This window comes from Sycon ciliatum, chromosome 3 (assembly GCF_964019385.1).
Source record: "Sycon ciliatum chromosome 3, ocSycCili1.1, whole genome shotgun sequence".
NCBI classification, from domain to species: Eukaryota; Metazoa; Porifera; class Calcarea; order Leucosolenida; family Sycettidae; genus Sycon; species Sycon ciliatum.
The window spans coordinates 37,157,704-37,177,299 of record NC_088645.1 but is presented as its reverse complement, the minus strand read 5'-3'; the positions used below and the strand labels follow the sequence as shown (position 1 = coordinate 37,177,299).

At 49.8% G+C, this 19,596-nt stretch overlaps 2 protein-coding genes across 2 annotated transcripts in view; one reads left to right on the top strand and one right to left on the bottom strand.

Annotated features, from left to right (window-relative positions):
• Positions 1–233: 233 nt before the first annotated feature.
• LOC135812097 (uncharacterized) lies at positions 234–14,408 on the top strand. The gene is made up of 12 exons (XM_065325426.1): positions 234–812; positions 2,790–2,874; positions 4,768–4,848; positions 5,192–5,388; positions 6,183–6,265; positions 7,180–7,228; positions 7,809–8,045; positions 9,963–10,061; positions 11,092–11,214; positions 12,253–12,408; positions 12,966–13,151; positions 13,434–14,408. The coding sequence occupies exons 1-12, from the start codon at positions 594–596 to the stop codon at positions 13,554–13,556; spliced, it is 1,638 nt and encodes a 545-aa protein (XP_065181498.1). The 5' UTR covers positions 234–593; the 3' UTR covers positions 13,557–14,408.
• A 992-nt stretch (positions 14,409–15,400) lies between these two features.
• Positions 15,401–19,596, bottom strand: part of LOC135812096 (uncharacterized) — a 30,786-nt gene continuing 26,590 nt past the window's right edge. Inside the window, exon 7 of the mRNA XM_065325424.1 lies at positions 15,401–18,939. Coding sequence (XP_065181496.1) covers positions 16,549–18,939 — 2,391 coding nt within the window. The 3' untranslated portion in view covers positions 15,401–16,548. The remainder of the gene's footprint in view (positions 18,940–19,596) is intronic.

Below are 19,596 nucleotides of genomic sequence, written 5' to 3'. Positions count from 1 at the left end.
GTATTACGGAAATAATTCTGGGTGGCATAAATTATTTAGGCGCGTGCCCTTTGTGGACGGATTTGGACTCATGCCTTTTCAACAGGCTGGCTATGGCTGGCCAGTGATGTCAATGATGAGTCATGAATTCTCTCATGAAGTCATGATTCGGGTTTACTATTTCAGCCGTCAGTCGTCATCTTCACGCGCTAGCTAGCTATCGCTTCGACGCTCTGTCGATCGATCACGCAGTCAGGGCGCATAATGTTGCTTTTATCTAATTCTTGCAAGACGCAGTCTACGATTCCAAAATACAACAACGGACGCGGACACGTACAACCATTCTTCGCGAGCTGAGCGGCAGCTGGGGTGGCCGGCTCTTGCTAGCCAGGAGAATGAAAATGATTACCTGATCAGCAAGCAAGTACATGTACAATCATGTAGATCTAGAAGCCTTGCTCTTCTGATGATGTCGACGAATCCTGCAGCACTATTAATTTTATTCGTATGAGCAGTGGAATCGTTCATTAGAACCTAAGCAGTGAATGTTTCACCAGAGTTAGCTGAAAGCTAGTCGGAGTTGGACTGTCCCGACCGGTACACCCGGACTGACAATGGTGCGCCTACTGGAGGACCTTTGCCTGCGATGCATCGCCAGGAACATGGCGAAGTTGCCCGCCTCGAACCTGCAGTGGCTGACCGTTACCCAGAAGGAGGTGCTGCTGGAGCGTATGGCATCGCACCAGCTACTCACAAGCGCCGTTTTACCGCTGGCTACCGTGCACCTGCTTGATTCCCACCTTCGCACAGTTGTACTTGATCGTTGCTCGCAGGTAAGTCGGTGCCTTGCAAATCACACCCTGGCCTGGACCCATGGAAGCAACAGTTGATTTATGGGGTCAGCACGCACCTCAGATGCCCCTCTGTTTAGGCCTCATTACGCGTGCCCTTTTTTGCGACGCCTTATACTACTGTCGTGGACATGGAAATCAGGTCGCACGTCTAGCGGCCCCAGGGCGCTGGCCATGCAGCCATGAGCACGCATACCGTCCACACATATCATCTATGCGCTGCCGCGTGCTGGTCGCATTGGATCAACATGTGCACTGCCTGCAAACGTTCTGTACGCGCTGAGGGCGCCGGCCCCGGTCAATCAACTGGATGTCCATGTCCACGATAGTAGTACACTCGTACCTCGCTTATCCGGGCGATCCGGGACCGGGCACTGCCCGTAATTTAGAAATGTCCGCAATTCCGAATCACTTACATGCAGTAGATATGGCACGTGACGCCGCTACTTCCACACAAAGTGACAAAAGAGTAGTAATATTTCCACTAAAACTCGCCCAGACTTTCCCCAAGGACGCCCAGTAGAGGGTAATGGCCGTTACTAAGACTTTGGGGTCCGGATAACCGAGGTATCAGCTGGGTGCACATGAAAACACAGTACAGTCAGACGTCGCCGCTTATCCGGTCCTCGTTTATCCGGTCCTCGCTTATCCGGTCCTCGTTTATCCGGATCCCTCGCCATCCGGAAGAAAATCGCAGGGTACAGATTTACAGCATATGCCATGCACACATACACATACAGTATGTGTGTCCGATTATCCGGTTCCCTCGCCTATCCGGATTTTGTTCTGGAAAACGAGTGTGTGCGGTTGGTTATGCGAGGTCTGACTGTATAGACGTTACGTTTTGCAAAGGAAGCCATAATGAAGGGTCAGCAGAACTCCGCAACCGCTCTTTATGGGTACTAGCGGAGCCGCTTACGGGGCGCTGTGCACACGTATACAGAGTGAGGGGCCAGAGCATCGCTGTTCTGCGACTTTGCCAAAGCATGCCAACTGATGATGTAATTGCATGCCAACTGATGATGTAATTGCATGCCAACTGATGATGTAATTGCATGCCAACTGATGATGTAATCGCATAATCCCTATGATGATTATGGCACGCTTTGTGGGCGTAGACGCCGAGACCTTTTATGGCCAGCAGAGCAGCCTGGCGCCGCCATCACTTCTCGCACATATTCGAGAATACAGCGGACTTTCGTATAAAATAAAATGTAATAAAAAATACACCCCATATAATTATAGTTGCCTGATGATCGTAGTAATACGTGAAACTCACAGTTGTGACAAAGCTTCCAATCTCTCTTGTGTAGTAAAAAATACACGTACTCAGCATCTCGAATCCGTGATACTATAATAGTCACTATACAGACACACAGTCATTGATTTACATGTACACTGTTTCACGGTTCTTTCACTGTATCTTTTGTACAGTATCTCTCTGTTTCCGAACTCATTTTGCACATTTTCTCTTTTCCCAACTCCAATGTTCATTGTATACATACACAAATAGGATATGTAAAGCCGTGGCCAATATTGATATTTCTGACTGTTTTGAACTGGCTATAGACAAGAAAAGATGGCTAATGCTTGTGGAAAAATGTGCTGCGCTTGCGTAGTTGTTCTTACTGCGATACGTTCTAACAATAATGAGATGCCTTTTGTTGGCTCTTCTGCCTGGATTTCGTTGACAGAAGCCCATGGATCCTTCCATGAGTGACATGCGAACTGTAACTATTATTATATAAATAGGAGATCCCCCCCCCCCCTGATAGGCATCAGCCTTTGGGTAATCCTGAAATAAAGATTATTATTATATAATACAGGCTTTGATCAAAATGCCAGGTCTGCACAGTGTGTGATGGGTATGAAATGCACATGAAGTTCACCAATATTGTCTGTGTGTGTGCACGCGCGCACGTGTGTCTGTGTGTGCGTATGTGTACGCTCCTTGCGCAGATCACCGATGACGTCTTGGCTGCTCTGGGCTGCAAAGCGCGCAACCTGGTGAAGATACGCGTTACGTCTTGTCCTAATGTGTCGGGTATGGCATGATCTAGTATAATTTCGATTCAGATTAGGGCTAGGTGCTGAGTTTGGGGTGCGTGACAGATTGCCGTCCAAAGACGGAGGCGTAGTACAGCCACATTACTCGCATGAGGCAAATGGTGTAGCAGGCGCGTAGCACCGCCGTCAGAGGTAGACCGGCAGGAGAGGGGGGGGGGGGGGGGGGGGGAGGTCAGGGGTGTCGCCCGTGACAATTCTGAAATTACCCTACCCGCCGAGAAGCCGTTCTGTGCACGGAGCATTGCCCACGTGGTAACTATAAATGCAGTTGTGCTGTGCCCATTCGACTGGATTTCATCAACACACCGGTGGGGTGGATTTGAGCTAATCGCTCCGAACATGATGGCATGGAACTAAAACTTATAAAAAGGAGCCTTTCTACTGCTATCAACCTTTCTAGCTGGTGTGATTCTCCGAACGCCTGGTCGAAAGCTCTCCTTTCATCTTGTGGGTAATGGGTCACGCAATACGGGAATGAACAAGTGAATGCTTGCTCTGCTTGAGGGTGGGTGATTGCTCGACAAAGAAATGACCCTGAACATAGAGCACACTGATAATGTTTACCCTATTTTGCATTTAAAAAATATGTTCAGAGTAGAGAGTGGGACACTTGAAGAACACACCCAAAGCGCAAAGGAGAATACACTGTCCAAGAACACTAAAACCTTTTAGTTCAAGCTCCATCGCATACGCTCTCTGGCGCACTACACCATCGCACTACAGCATCGCACTACAGCGTCGCCCACGAATCAATCATGAACAGGTCGAAAGCTGCTGCTTTTCTAGTATCGTGTATGCCCTTAACTCGTTCATGCGGGCGGTGCCCGTAACTTTGAAACATGTCTAACTCTGGATCTCATAAGGTTTGACCAGGATTCACGGGAGGTCCAGCGGAAGAGATACGACGCATGGCGTCGCTAACATTATTTCCACAGAAAGTGCCGAGGGAGTAGAAATTTCTCCACTTACCTCACCCAAAGGGAGCTCGATACTAGTAGAGCAAAGTGCCTGCATGATTGTATAACCTCGTTGTCTTAAGGATTCCCCATGTACAGGTGTTATTGTATTGGGACCCAAAGGCTGAGAGCAAGAGTAGGATTCTGCAAGCAAGTCTAGTCTGGATGTGCTTGCTCACAGCTGCAGTGCTAAAAGATGATGTGAATGGGACACATTGTGTACTTCAAGTACATGTACCTATAAACGTGTGTGTGTGTGTGTCGGAAGGCTACCCTCTTGCCAAAGCATTTTGGAAGTTGGACTAGTTTCAGCTCCACTATCCAGTGTGTCGTTACTATATAGCTTTCATGGCTGAGGTTGTTGGTACGTCTGTTGGCCCTGGGTTCCCAGTACCCAGTTGCCGAGGCTGGTTGGTAAAATAACTCCAATTTCACTTCAAGGTGCCAGTGCATCTAGTGTCTGCTTTTATCAAAGCAGCGTGCTGTCTATACTGGTTACCTCAGCAAGTGTAGGGTGTGCATAGGTAACTGTCTTGGCCGTCCTATTCCGATGTACTCCGTGTGGTATAGACCAGGTGTACAATGGGGGGTCGATTCACATGGCTTCGCCAGTTGTGTGGATTAGACAGTTATCTGGCGCTTGTCTTGATCTGTTTCAATCAGAATCAGATCCGCTATCGTTGCTATAAAGAGAAAATCTGTGGGTGCACATCCGGTGCATTTGCAGATTTGCGTGCTACTCTTGCGACGGGCGTATACATGGTACATGGTACATGGTGTGTATGTGTATGTGTGTGTATGTGTGTGTATGTGTGTGTATGTGTGTGTGTGTGTGTGTGTGTGTGTGTGTGTGTGTGTGTGTGTGTGTGTGTGTGCCCTTGTGTTTCTGCGGGTGCGTGTTTCACATGTTTTAGATGCTGGCCTTAAAGGCCTTCTGATGCACCAGCAAAGTCTTGCCGACCTGACACTGAAGGGAATGTCGCAACTTGTCAGAGGTACATTTCACTATTTCTCTGTCTGTCTCTGCCTCTGTCTCTCTGTGTCTTTCTCTGGGTCTTTCTGTCTCTCGCTGTCTCTGTCTCGGTCTCTCTCTCTCTCCCTCTCTCTCTCTCTTTCACTCTCCCTACCTCCGTGTCTCTCTTATTTTTTCACTAAACTAAACTTCAATGGCAATGCAGCGGATGCCACTTACAATCGAGTGTGACACCCTACTCATGTGAACATGCTGAAACGATATGGCTCAAGCTGGAAAATTGGGTTGCGACTTATAAATCGCTGAAATGCAATCACGTTCTGGGCCAAGTGCAATGTTGTTGTTGTGTGCGTCTGTTGCTGCAGGTACATTCCTGTCGGCCATCAACTGCCCAGAAACACTGACGTCCGTGTCGCTAAAGAACAGCAGGTTCATCTTTGCGTCTTTGGTGCCGTTGCTGGTGGAGAGGAACAGACGCATTGCCGTACTGGATGTGCAGAACATTCACAACCTGGACGACGCAACGATCGCCATTATTGCACAAGCACTCGGCAAAGACCTGGTACGTTGTGCGCGATGTCCGGTTTCTCTCTCTCATTTAAAATAATAACGTTCCTTTGCTGTTTGCGTTATGCAGAGCTCACTGACTTGTCAGTTTGAGTACTCTGGCAAGGTACGTTCGGGCCTGGCTTAAATCTGGCTTTGGAAATTTTATTTTTCATTGCTATCAGGTTCGGCCTCATTTTCTCTGTGCTGCACTGATGAGTCCACAAAGGACGAAACAGTTCTGTCCGCAGATTGAGTAAGATACGAATATAAATATTCTCAGCTGGGTTCACTTACAGGGCGGGTCGAGAACCACCTTCTCGATTTACACTTTAATGCCCGGCCTGCACACTCCTTTTGGCCAGACAGGCGCGTAGCACTTCCGTTTAAGGTGGTCCGGCCGAAGGGGGGGGTCTCCCGTGGAATTTTTTTAAATTGGGACGCAAAATCCTGCATTCTGGGCACTTTTGGCATTGTGTTGAAAAAAAAAGTGGTCCGGCCCAAGCCGGACCGGCTGCTACGCCCCTGCCAAAGCATGTGTGTACCGTCTAGGAGAATGTGCGATAAGTCCTGCAGCTCACTTCCAGAGTTCGTACTTTTCAGTTAGGGTACTCATGCGGGATGATGTCTTGCGGTTCCAGGTCCAATGCCTGCGCAGCCACAAGGCAACGGTCCAGGAGGAAAGTGCTGCGTGTGTGTCATAGGCAGACGGAAGTCAGGAAAACACTGCGGTTTGGACTTCTCCTGTGCTTTGCTGTTGGTTTTTGTAATGCTCATTTGCCTCCCGTGTGTCTTCTTCGAACTGCTCAGATCTCGCTCAATGTCTCCAAAGCGGCAAAGATCAGCAGGCCATCGCTCCATGCACTGAGCACTCACTGTCCGAATTTAGAGCGGTAAGATGCTAGTCTTATCGTGACCGCGGCAGAAAACTGTGAACAGTGTGCTGATGCTGCTGTTGTTCTTGGTCAGTGGTTGTGCTGCTGGTGTTGTTGCTGCTGCTGCTGCGGGTGGTAGAGGTCATCGTGGTGGTGGTGCTGGTGGTGCTGGTGGTGGTGGTGTTGGTGCTGGTGGTGTTAGTGGTGCTGCTGCGGGTGGTGCCGCTGATGCTGCTGTTGTTCTTGGTCTGTGGTTGTGCTGCTGGTGTTGTTGCTGCTGCTGCTGCTGCTGCTGCTGCTGCGGGTGGTGGTGGTGGTGGTGGTGCTGTTGTTATAATTATAGCTCTACTCTCACGTGGGCCATTGGCCAACAAGAGATAGAAACTTGTGGGCGAAGTAACTACGACGAAAATTGTTGCTGCTGGTTTTGTTGTTGTTTCTTTTAAAATTTGATTTTGGTCCACGTTGTCAAACCAACGGAATTCTCTTCTCCTCGTCGAATGTAATGGGCCTTGCATGTTACTATAACAACGGTCCGTTGCTGTTGTCGTGGTGACGGTGATGCTTTGTGACGCCGGAATACACTGCCGACTGTCTTTGTGCAAAGGCATGTACTGTCCTCCCTCTGGCCTACTTAGCACGCACCGTGAAAAATGTAATATACCGTAGCCACAAACACAGCATCCACGGGTGGATACATTTTGATAGTCAAAGGCGGAAAGCGGAGATTCAGAACAACAAGATCCCAAGAAAGAATGTTCACGCATGGGGAAAACGAATGATGATGTCATACAAAATACACACAATCATCATGATGTCATACATAATGACCATGATGTCATACATGATAGTGATGATGTCATGCAGAAAAAGGCATGTTAGTGCTAATGTGGTGTTTGCTGTTCCATCCTCTGCTTGTGTGTTGCCTGTAGTTTGGTGTTGAATAGTGTGAACAGCTACAATGGTGAGGGCCTGAATGAAGTAAGTACACGATTGTAATCGTATTTACAGTCAAACCTCTTTTAGGACGAACATCAAGGGACCGATGATATTTGTTCGCAATAACGGGAGTTCTTCTTATCCGTATGTTATACCCAATGAATACACAGTGATTTATCCAATGGAGTTACGAATACTAGTTCTTCGTAAGCAAACATTTGTCTTATCAGTGTTCTTCCTAACCAGCTTTTACTGTAGTTCATTTATGTTGTCTATGTCACCTTCTGCGCTTTTCATGGGGAGAGAGAGTTGAGGGGTGGCGTGGTGTGGGAGAGAGGGGGAGGAGGTGGAGGGAGGGGAAGTGTTTTTGTCATGGTACAGAATTATAATATTTGGTTCAAGACGTGCAGTCTGTATATGTGCCCTTGTGTGTGTGTGTGTGTGTGTGTGTGTGTGTGTGTTTTGTGCGTGCAATGTCATGTTCCTTGTTTGTTCACATTTGTGCATGTCTGTTTGTTCACGTTAATGTGTGTATGCGTACATGCATGTGTGGGTGCATTTGCGTGTGCACGCATGCATGTGTGTACGAATGCGTACCCGCTGCGTATATGTGTAACTACAGGTAATCAAATGCTGTAACATTTCGGTGCTGGACATGGCTTTCTGCTTCTTCCTGTCTGGATCGGCTGTTGGTGAGATCTTCCAGGACCAAGAGAGGAGAGCCACATTGCAACGTCTGCACAACTGCAGCACTGTTCCTGACCACTATTTGATGCAAGGAGTCAACTCGTCCGCGCTCACACAGCTTGAGCATCTGGACTTGAGCGGATCGCCGATCGCCGACGCCGCCGTTCAGTTCGTACGTCGTGATAAGCATGTCGACCCCTGCACTCGATGAGTACCTGTTTTCACTGTACTGTGCGGGGGAAACCCGGATGCAGCGAATGGGATTTTCTATCTTCGACCACTTGGTGGTGGGTCTGATCTACTCGCCTCCCACCACTTTAGGCGCTGTATGTGCACCTTTTGTTCTTTGCAAGGTGGTGGCGTTCCTATGGATGCAGAAGGCTTAGTCTAATAGGCTATTCAGACTACGACCAACTGTGACCACGTTTCCATGGCTCAGACGTGTTTGATCGGCGATTGTACATAACATTTTGAAACACGCCTGCATCACCATGGAAACTCAAGTTCAGACGTGATTTTGACCGTAGTCTGAATCGCCTATAACTGAGTATAAAGTGAACCATGAAATGTGTGGGCACTTTTTTTTTTTTTGTTTATTTAGAGTCGAAGAACAAACAGGCAAATTTGCCTAATTACATGATATCGACTAAAAAGGAGAATAAATTATAAAAGGCCAACGAAGGTAATGACACTGAGTAGAGTGGGTAGTAAAGTATTACATTGTAAAAGCCAGTTAGGCCAGTAAAGGAAATAATAATACAGCGGGCAGTGGCATTACTGAAAAGCAGCATGTGCTGGGAGGGATCGCATGAATCGGTCGTACTGTGGGATTTTCCTGATGTCGGGCTGGAGCCTGTTCCACAGTGATACACATTGGAATGAGGCAGAATGTGTGCCAGCGGATGTCTTAGTGACTGGAAATTTAAGTGCTCGATTTCCCTGACTGGCACGGCTGGCATTAAGAGGACTGAACATACCGCTAAGCAATGTGCTGCATTTACCCTGAAGGCAGCGCCAAGTGTGGCCAAGAAGCTTGTGGCAGTACATAACTTCTAGCGAGTGCAATCGCAATTGGCAATACTGCGGCACTGTGGGAAATAGAGTAGCTTCACATCATTGTCATGTGACTAAATTTCTGTAGAATAGTGATCATTTCATGTGGACAGTGGGACCAACATGGCCGACGTCATGTGACCCATAGATGCAGGGGTTGAGTGCAGGGGAAATAACATGGCCGATGTCATGTGACCCATAGATGCAGGGGTTGAGTGGAGGTGGAATCAACATGGCCGACGTCATGTGACCCATAGATGCAGTGGTTGACTGCATGTGTGGGTGCATTTGCGTGTGCCCGGATAAGAGGGATGTGGGCAGTGCCATGTCCAAACATGACGTCATGTGACCCATAGATGCAGTGGTTGACTGGAGGTGGAATCAACATGGCCGACATCATGTGACCCATAGATGCAGGGGCTGAGTGGAGGTGGAATCAACATGGATATCCTGTATGATCGTGTGATCGTTGTGAGACACTCTTTGTGCAAAAAAAGTCGTAGTAGTTGTTGATCTGAGTTTCATGCCACTGGGGAATCAGCAAACTACGATACCAACAAACAACTCGTTCAATTCTTGTGTGTGGGAAAAGACAAAATGTTGACTAGCGGTCTACTAATGTAACCGGATCATATTATGCGACAAGGCAAACGACTGACGGGGTACTGAGGCATTCAATGACCTGACACCATAGCGCAAAACGCATCTACGAAACGCAACCAAGCAACCATTCAATTCTTTCCTTCGTGTCCCTGTGTTCCGAGCTGTGGGCTGCTCCTAGTTCAGGCAGTGCCGTGTCCCAGCCTGCCCGGATAATGGGGAGTGTGGGCAGTGCCCTGTTCAAACATGCCCGGATAAGAGGGGTGCGGGCAGTGCCCTGTCCAAACATGCCCGTATAAGAGGGGTGCGGGCAGTGCCTCTTGAAGCCTTCTTTCAAGAGTAATTCAGAACCTTATCGATCCGACTTCTTGTGTGTGCCGAGATCCTTACACCTGTATAAAAGAGGAGTTCTATTGTATTGTGTTGCTCCGTGCAGCTCTGTGAGAAACTTGGAGCTCAGCTGGCCTCCATCAACCTAGCTATGTGTCGCAACATTGGGGAGCAGACGTGCGTCTCCATAGCAACCTACTGCACGGTAAGCTTGCTGACTCAGAGCGTAGGATAGACATGGGCATGTTTGTGTGTGGGGGGGGGGGATGTGTGTGTGTGTGGGGGGGGGGGGGGGGTGAATGTGTGTGTGTGTGGGGGGGGGGGGTGAATGTGTGTGTGTGGGGGGGGGGGGGGGGGGGTGAATGTGTGTGTGTGTGGGGGGGGGGGTGAATGTGTGTGTGTGTGTGGGTGGGGGTGAATGTGTGTGTAGTAGTAGTAGTAGTAGTATTTATTATTTTACTAGGGCAATCCCCACAGACTGTGAGTCTTTTTACAGGGTACCCTAGGTAAGTGCGTGAAATAGAGCTGAATGAAGAAAGCCGTAAGTGCGTGAAATAGAGTAAAGAAAAAAGAAAACGGTGGCTGCATACTGTGCCATTATGTGTGTGTGGGGGGGGGGGGGTGAATGTGTGTGTGTGGGGGGGGGGGGGGGTGAATGTGTGTATGTGGAGGGGGGGGGGGGGGTGAATGTGTGTGTGTGGGGGGGGGGGGGGGGGGGGTTGGGGGTGTGCATGCACGTCTGTGTGGGTGAATGTGTGTGTGTGAGTAAGTGTATGTGTGCACGTGCGTTTACGTGCATGTGTGTGTGTGTGTGTGCAAGTCCGTGCGCGCGTGCATGTGTGTATGTGTGTGTGTGTGTGTGTGTGTGTGCAAGTCCGTGCGCGCGCGTGCATGTGTGTATGTATGTGTGTGTGTGTTTACGTGCATGTGTGTGTGTGCAAGTCCGTGTGCGTGTGCGAGCTTTTGTGTGTGTTTGTGTGCGTGTGCGTGTGTGCGTGTGTGTGTGCCTTGTGTTATCGTGTGAGTAGTACCAGGCACATGTGGCATAAACAATGTCGTGTACCTCACTGGCCTGTACCGTAGGCCAGTAGCGTAGTGCATAGCGTAGTGCATAGCGTAGTGCATAGCGTAGTGCATAGCAACGCGCGTAGCAATGTGCATAGCAATGTGCATAGCAACGTGCATAACGACTAAAGTCTCTCTGTCTTTGTTCTGCTTTGCTACTGTGTCTGCAGGCACTGGTTTCGCTGAATATGGCAATACATTCGCAAATGACCTGCGCCGGGTTATTCCCTCTATTCTGCAATGCGGACAGAGCTAGTCAGTTCACGCATCTCGACTTTGACGGCTGTGCCAAGGTACTACAACCGTGATTTATTTTCTCTGCCTTGCTGTATTCAGGGCAATCGTGTGTCGCTCCCTACGTGGGAGCTCGCGCTCTTCCTGCCAACTTGAATTCTCACTTGACTGACTCACGATTGCCATCCAGAGCACACGAGAAGTCCATTGAACCTTTCACTCGGAAACCAGCAAGAATGCACCACTCCCTGCTCGCTACACAGCGTTTCCGGTAAATTCTTCCCTCATCAGTTGAGCTTGAGTAGGCTGAGGAGGATTGTGCCTGAAGAGCACCACTTACATAGTGCTGTCTTGTATTACTGTCTCCAAAAGAAGCCTGTTTTGAATATGAGCCTGATTTTCAAGATACACTATCGGCGCATAAGCCTGGTTTAGTGTTGAGACACATAGGAATACCTGGTTTAGTGTTGGGACACATAGAAATACCTGGTTTAGTGTTGAGACACATAGAACTACCTGGTTTGAATAGCAGCCTGGTGGGAATACAAGCCTAGCCCGTACATCTGCTTCTACAGGACTAAGCCCGGCTTTAATACGCGACATTACGGTATAATTATAGTGCTCTTCGGACTGCATCGGTGCCACTCAGTCAAGAGTGCACATCTGCTACAAGAACAGGAGTTCGTTAACCATGTCCTATGAAATACCTCTCTGAGACTCTGCCTCTCTGGGGCCACGAGTATGTTTGCCTCTTGTCTGCATTATCAGCATTAGCCCGTGGATTTGGGCGAACTATTTGTAATTCTTGCGACTTGTTTGGTCTTTTTTCCGAATACGCGTTATGTGTGCGCTTGTGCACATGTGTGTGTGTGTGTGTGTGTGTGTGTGTGTGTGTATGTGTGTGTGTGTGTATGTGTGTGCGTGTGTGTGTATGTGTGTGTGTGTGTCAGTGTGTGTGTGTGTCGGTGTATGTATGTGTGTGTGTGTGTGTGTGTGTGTGTGTGTGTGTGTCGGTGTGTGTGTTTGTGCGTGAATGTGTGTGCGTGTGTGTGCACCCTCTTGCGCCCGTGTGCGCACATGGGCATATTTTCGTACAGCTGGCTGGAAGTGTCCTGGAAGAGATAGCCTCGTCGTGTGTCAACGCTCAAAGTTTGAACTTCTCGACGTGTGAAGTACTATGCGACAGCACACTAGTGCACATTGGCCAGAACTGCCCTCATCTCACCAGCCTCGGGGTAAAGCGTTGTAATGACGTAAGTGTGACTGCTAGCTTTCTGCCTCTCTATTTAAACACTAAGAGGACGGAAAAAGTGTTTTAACTCTGAGTTTCACGCACTAAGCGATCATCAGATAACAGTAAGTAGAGCAGGTACAGTTTTCTGATGATCGACTAGTGCGTGAAACTCAGAGTTAAACACTTTTTCCGTCTTCTTATTGTTTGAACTGCTGTCGTGGATATGGAAATCCGGTCGCACGGCCCTCGGCACTGGCCAAGCAGCCGTGGATAAGCGGTGCACACATGCATTTATGCGCTGTATGCGTAGCGCGCTGGTCGCATCGGATCAACATGTGCACTGCACGCAGCGTTCTGTACGCGCTGGGGGCGACAGCCCCGGTCAATCGACTGGATTTCCATGTCCGCTACAGTAGCTCTGCCTCTCGGTATTGAGCACTGTCTTGGACGCCTGGAACCTCTCTGTTTTATTGTTTCTCTATTTATCCATCTATCCATCCATCTATCTACCGGTATAATTATATCTCTTTTCTTCTCCCCCCCCCCCCCCTCTTCACTCCACCACTGTGCATGCAGGTAACAGATTCAGGGCTGCTGAACATCGTGCATGGGTGCAAGTCCCTGCGCCACCTGGTCGCATCCGGCTGCCACAAGCTCACCGACTACAGCATGCGTGCCCTGGCGGAGAAATGCGAGCACCTTGCTTCTGTCTACATTTCGGGCAATGCCTATGTGTCCGACGCTGCTGCAAAGTACATTGAGGTATGGCGACACCTAGTTACAAAGCAGAAAGTTATGCTCTCCTTCAATGATATCTGCACTGTGCCTGAATGCACCATGGATGTGTGTGTGTGTGTGTCCGTGTGTGTGTGTCCGTGTGTGTGTGTCCGTGTGTTTGTATGTTTCTGTTTATTTCCGCGTGTGTATGTATGTGTGTTCTTGTGTGTTCATATGTGTTCTTGTATGTTCTTATGTGTTCATAAGTGGATGTGTGTTTGTACATGTGTGCGTTTCTCTTTCATCCCTGTCACCGATCACCTGCAGGACATGGGCCACAAGCGAGTGCACGTTGTACACCGAGTACCCAATCGCGGCGACGGCATAATCGTGGCCAAAAACTTGGACACGGGCCTGTACCAGTTTGCGCCGGACAGCGATGAGAGGTAGTGAACGAGCTGGTCCAGAATTGGTGATCGTAGTTGTATATCTGCATTGCAAGCAACAGCTTCTAGTACTAGTGGGTAAGCCTGACGAGACGGCAGCACCAAGCTAAGGTTGATGAGCGTAACATTACATGGTGCAGTGCGTCGGTTTATGACCGACTGGACATGCTTGCACTGGAACCACGTGCAGCGCAGGGCTTCCTTAACCAAGTTGACGAGCCGGGAAAGCAGGCATGATGTGCGTCGACGGCCACGGATGTGGAACAACACATCCCAAGAGTGATTTTAAATACTGCCATGCCAGATGCACAACTAGGCGTGTAAAGCAAAAAATATTTTCCCCGTTGTAGAATCTGGAAACAACATGCCGGTCTACGCCGAGCCTACGAGTGTCTGGTATGATCATGCAGCGGTTTTTGAACTGTTGCATCACAAAACCAGTGACAGGAGTCCGTTACATTATAGGAACTCTGCCATATTCGGACACCTTCCTCATATGAAACCTTGTTTTATCCACGTTGAGAGTTGTGTGCAAATATTGGCGGGTTTTCGTCACCATCAGCTATAAATTTCTATCTTTTTATAAATCTTAACGTTCAGATTATATCTTCAGAACTCGCTATTGTTTTTAAACTCAATTGCAGCATGCTCCTTGGACTTGAATACTATAGAGGTATAATACGCGATTGCACCATCAATTATATTGAGATGCTTTGGCGAGGTTGTGGTACAGCCATGCACTAAGTCTTGCACTAGCCACTCTCGCTGCGTGCATAGTGCCCATTAGACATTCGCTGGTACGCGTTGGATACTTAGCGCCCGTTAAAAATCCGCGGACTCGCCGCATGACACCGTTCGCATAATTGCCAAATATGGAGTGCAAGAGTAATGCAGGGGAATGCGCTGGGATCAGCAATGCACTGTTGAACACCCCACATGACCAGGCACAGGTGGCTGTGTGGGGTGTTATGTGAGTACGCTGGGATCAGGAATGCACTGTTGAACACCCCAGACGACCAGGCACAGGTGGCTGTGTGGAGTCACTGACACTGGGGTGTTGATAGTACAAATTACCCCATTGCGCAATGACGTAATTTGTACTACCGACAAGACAGCTGAACTAAACCTCACCCACACAGTGCCCCGGTATAGGCTGAGGTGACCGTAATGTCGAGGTCCGGATAAGAGAGAGCAGGGAGTGTACAGCAACACTCGATCCCCAGATCCGGATGCTCCTAATCTGGGCACATCCGTCTACTATCGTAGGTACCGGGCACATTTCTGACCCATCTTGAGTCACAAAAAATTGGCTTTTCAACCCAAAACAGCCCCAAACTATTGATTGGCATAAAATATGTTTACTTGCATGCAGTAAGTATGCAAGTTCGGAGTTACGGGCAATTCACAGTTATGGACAGTGCTCGGTCGCAACCTGCCTGGATCTGGGAAGTAGTTTGACAGTACATGTACCTCAATACAGTCCTGTGTGTCAACCGTCGTACCAACTGTATTATTAGTGAACAGGGGCTGGGGGTGGAGGGAGACGCTTGACGTCATCGCTATCCAACTGACTGTAGTGAGCTGGCCAGAATGTAATGATTACTGGAATGACAAGAGACTATAACATACAGCAGTGTGAATGTAGCACATCATGAAGGTGTGAGTACGACACGTGCAGTGATGTGTAGAATGCAACATGTGACAGCTAGGTGGTGCAAGAACAACGCAGTCACTATCATTACGCTGACGACGTCGCATCGTCTCCAGCTGACGAAGTCAGGGAGGGTGGTGTCACTGGTGGACCATTTCCCTTGTTTGCACTGCTCACACTATGTAACCAGGAAGTGATTCAGTTGATGGACAAAGCTCACAAACCTAGAAAAAAGGAAGTAAGTGTTTGGTAGTTAGCAGTACGCACCATTATTGCTACAAAAGAAGGCAAAAGGAACAAAAATTACTTGAAGTACTAGTTCAGAAACCTGATGATCTACAAGAAGGTTAAAACGAAAATTAACGCCAAAAGTAGCTAATCCATGAAGGCACAGCAATTACAAGTCCCCATCCAGTCGAAATTACGAAAATGCAACCAAAAAATGCTCACTACAAGTAAAAATGAGTAAACATAGCGCAAGAGAAACAGGATGCCGAACGCTCACAAATTTGGGGAACTACGAAGGAGATAAAAAAAAACTGAGAATACCATGGAACCTTACCGACAGCAGTACAGCTCAGCTCAGGGTACCAACAGCAAACACTTATGTTCACTGCATAGGAGAAAAGTCTCCCCAGTGCAAAGTGGAGAGTGGAGTCATTCCATTCTAGCTCAGAGCTGTGAACAGCACCTAGCAGCGGCTTACATAGAAGCTGTGGTGCAGTTAGCCCACAAAGAATTATCCGACAAAGAAAATAGCAAAAGCCAGAGAACAATGCAAGAGTTACATCAGCCAGCCAGCCAGGCAGCGTGACACCAAATGCAGCGTGTTGCCGGAACCGGAGAATGCGCAACAAAAACGGTCGAAACACACACGCAAAGGCACACACACGCGCACACGCATGGGGTGCTAGCATATCTTGAAATTCCTGCCCCTAAAAACAGAACTTCCCCTGCGGTGGCAAGGAGAAGATTTTCTTCAACTTGTCAAGCCCTAGGTGCCGGCAAGGTACCGAAGAAATGCACCACCGCGCTTCATGACCGTTCTGCTCCGGAAATTCCTGCCCTACACCTCCCCTAGACACACCATTGGCATTGGGGGAATGTTGGAGAAGGCACTGCACTTGAAAGCTACTAACCAGGAGTTCATCCGCTCAACCAGCAGTACACAGTTTCGTGGTGACTGCATTGATCAGCTACAGTGCATAACCGCATAACCTCACGTAACCTCACAGCACTGAAGTTAGAGAGTGCGCGTGCATGTGAAAGCTTGATGGTTCCGATTACGTCCATTTACAGAAATACACACTCCAACGTGATTGCTATCGTTATGTCGGTGGACGACTCATACGCGCGTTTCGGCCGTGTAGTTGCTGAAGATTACAGCGCCGCTTGACGACGACGTTTGGGAAGGCTCCCGGAGCCGAGAGCCAAGGACAAGGGCAACACCACCCCCATTGCCGCCATCGCCGACTCCAGCAACCACGGGAGCGGTAGCCATGGCAAGACGGTTACTGGTGCCGATACTGCGGCCGTGCGAAGACGTGGCACTGGCTGGTGATTGGTGGAGGGTGCTGCTGCCACCGATGCTGCGGCTGTACACTAGATGGTCGGTGTCCTGGCGAGGTGGTGGAATGCTCTCGCAGAAGTCCACCGAGCTCATCTCGCCCTGCTCGTGTGGCGACGAGCTACTCCCGCTGCTGTTGTTACTCGACGGTGGAGTGGTGCTAGCCGGACGAGGGTTATCCTCATGCAGCTCCACGTTCAGATTGCTGTTGCCATTGGTGACGGTGTCGTTGCCATTGGTGACAGTGTCGTTGCCATGCGTGTGGTCGTAGTCGCCGCTCGACGACAGCGCAGAGGCCGTGTCGGGGGTGTCCGAACTCTCAGGCGGCACCGTGAGCGGTGAGCTTCTCGATTGCGGCGACTCATCAGACTGACTGGCATGTTGTCGTGCGGCCGACGTTGCGGAACACGATAGGGTGTTGACGTTTTCCTGCGTGATTGTCATGTCCGAGCCAAATAGGTCGGTGGTGCCGTACGACTGCGACAGAAGGCTGCGCTCTGCGTCTGCATCGGCGGTGGTGGCAAGGCTCAGACCCGAGTCACTGGCCCGACGACCGTCCGAGGGGAATCCCCGTCCGTACGCGGCGGAGGACGCGGACAGCGGCGGCGGTGGCATCAGAGCATGCAGGCTGACACGTCCTCCAGCGGCGGCGACGACGGCGCTTCTACTGCTGCCTCGGCGCTGAAGGTGCTGTTCGCCCGACCTGCGCCGTGGCAACGATCCTTGCCTGCGCATGGAATGGTGAAGGCCGACCGCAGCGGCTGCGGGACCTAGCATTGGATTGCCGGCCAGCAGCTCACCATCAGCATACGCAGCAGCAGCACTGGTAGCAGCCACACTATGGCATGTTGCTGGTAGTACATACACTGCATTGGTGGTAGCAGCAGCACCGGCATCACTGCTGGTGGCACACTCGGGAAGCAGGTCCTCGGACGAGCCAGGGATGTAGCGCCGCGCAGGCCACTTCCGGTAGGGCAGAGAGCGCGCGACAACCTCGCCCTGACGATGTGCCTGCTCGTGTTTGTCCGCGGTGTGTTGTGTGAGGGCCGAAGAGAATATTCCGTCAATGCCCGTGATCGTCTGTTGGTTGTCATGGCAATCGTCGGCTACTGTCCTTGCGCACGCCATGTCGCCGAGAACGCGCCCGTCGCCATGGTTACCGACTTGCCTTGATGCCGCTGGTCGGGCCACGGGCGAACTGCCGCTGCCGTGCTGTGCACTTGCATGCAGTGTATCGCTTTGTGTGGGTGATGCTGGCGGCGTTTTCACGACACTCGCTGGATTCCCGCTATTGTTCTGCTGCAGGGTGGAGTCGGAGTTGCTATGGCTCTCATCCTTCTCAGCGTCACCCGAGTCGTCAGCAGCAGAGTCGCCGCAGGTACTTCTAGAAGCATGCGTATTCAAACTGTTCCGGTTACAGTGTGCGGATGTGTTTGCTGTGCCATCCTCGCCAGTTCTCCCCGCCTCCTCTAGGGAATCCGTGACACGCTTATCGTCACAATATCCCGCTGTGCGTGCGCGAGACGAGGTGCTTGATTGAGGACCAAGATCATGGCTGGTAGAGACAGGTCCCACTGCTTCACTGTGTGTCACAACAGCAGTGCTCTCGGTGCTGGCTCGATTTGCAGTGCTCGCAGGAATTCGTAGACCGGCCGGATCGGACTCATCGGCCAGACTTTCCTGTACCTCCGAGCCAGCATCCTCGCGCCTCTCGCCATCACCAGTTGCAGACGACGCGGATAGGTCCTCTTTTTTCACGGCTGCGGCAAGTGCCGTCAAGGACATACCCATGCCGAAGATACGACTGCGTGCACAGCTGGCCTGTACGCCATACAGATTTGCCATGCTGTCCGTTTGCGATGGCGGAACATGATCCTCATCGCTATCTTCTCCTCGGAATATGGCCACGTTGACGATCGTGTTGACGAGCGTCGATGATCCGTTATGTCTGCCACCGTCGGTTGCCGCGCCTGTGGCTGTGACAGCTGCTGTTGTCGTCTCGATTTTCTCCAGCGTTCTGGCGATGAACTTCGCGCGTGTCTTGCCTGCACTGATGCGTGATTGGCGTCGCTCGCACAGCTTTTCTATGGGTAAGTGCCGTCCCTCTTCCGTCTCATGCTCCCAGTTGTCATCGAAGGTGAGCCGTCGCTGGCTTGATAGGCACCAGTGCTGTGCAAGAACCATACAAAAAGAAGAGGTTTTAGAAGCGAGCAAGATACCCATCGTTCTGACAAACCGACCAAAATCCTGCTTCACTTTTTTCGTTAGAGAGTGTCCTAATCTGATGTTTGAGACTCTTGAAATTCTGAAGCATGTTTTGGATTCTAAATGGTGCGATGTTTCCTTTTACATACGCATCCGTGGATAAAGTTGTCACCTAAGGCGATTCCTCAAAGAACAAAGATTATAGCAGAAATAAATCAATAGAGCGTAGTCCAATACCAAGGGCAAAACACCAGTACGTCTTCAGTGACAACTTTATCCACTGATGCTAGTCACATGAGACATTCGTTCTAGAAATACAACTTGAATACAAATCACATGTGAACGAGTGGATAAAGTTGTCACCGAAGGCGATTCCTCAACGAACAAAGATTATAGCAGAAATAAATCAATAGAGCGTAGTCCAATACCAAGGGCAAAACACCAGTACGTCTTCAGTGACAACTTTATCCACTGATGCTAGTCACATGAGACATTCGTTCTAGAAATACAACTTGAATACAAATCACATGTGAACGAGTTATGCAGCAACTATCCACGACTGTAACAAGATGATGAACGGTCAGAAAGTGCGACAATAGGGCACAAAACTGACAGGCTACT

What these genes read in the sequence shown, in the direction of transcription:
- LOC135812097 (XM_065325426.1), top strand. Translation starts at nt 594, where the DNA reads ATGGTGCGCCTACTGGAGGACCTTTGCCTGCGATGCATCGCCAGGAAC. An exon ending in AAGCACTCGGCAAAGACCTG is followed by an intron (nt 5,389 to 6,182) that starts GTACGTTGTGCG and finishes CGAACTGCTCAG; the next exon opens with ATCTCGCTCAATGTCTCCAA. An exon ending in GGGTAAAGCGTTGTAATGAC is followed by an intron (nt 12,409 to 12,965) that starts GTAAGTGTGACT and finishes CTGTGCATGCAG; the next exon opens with GTAACAGATTCAGGGCTGCT.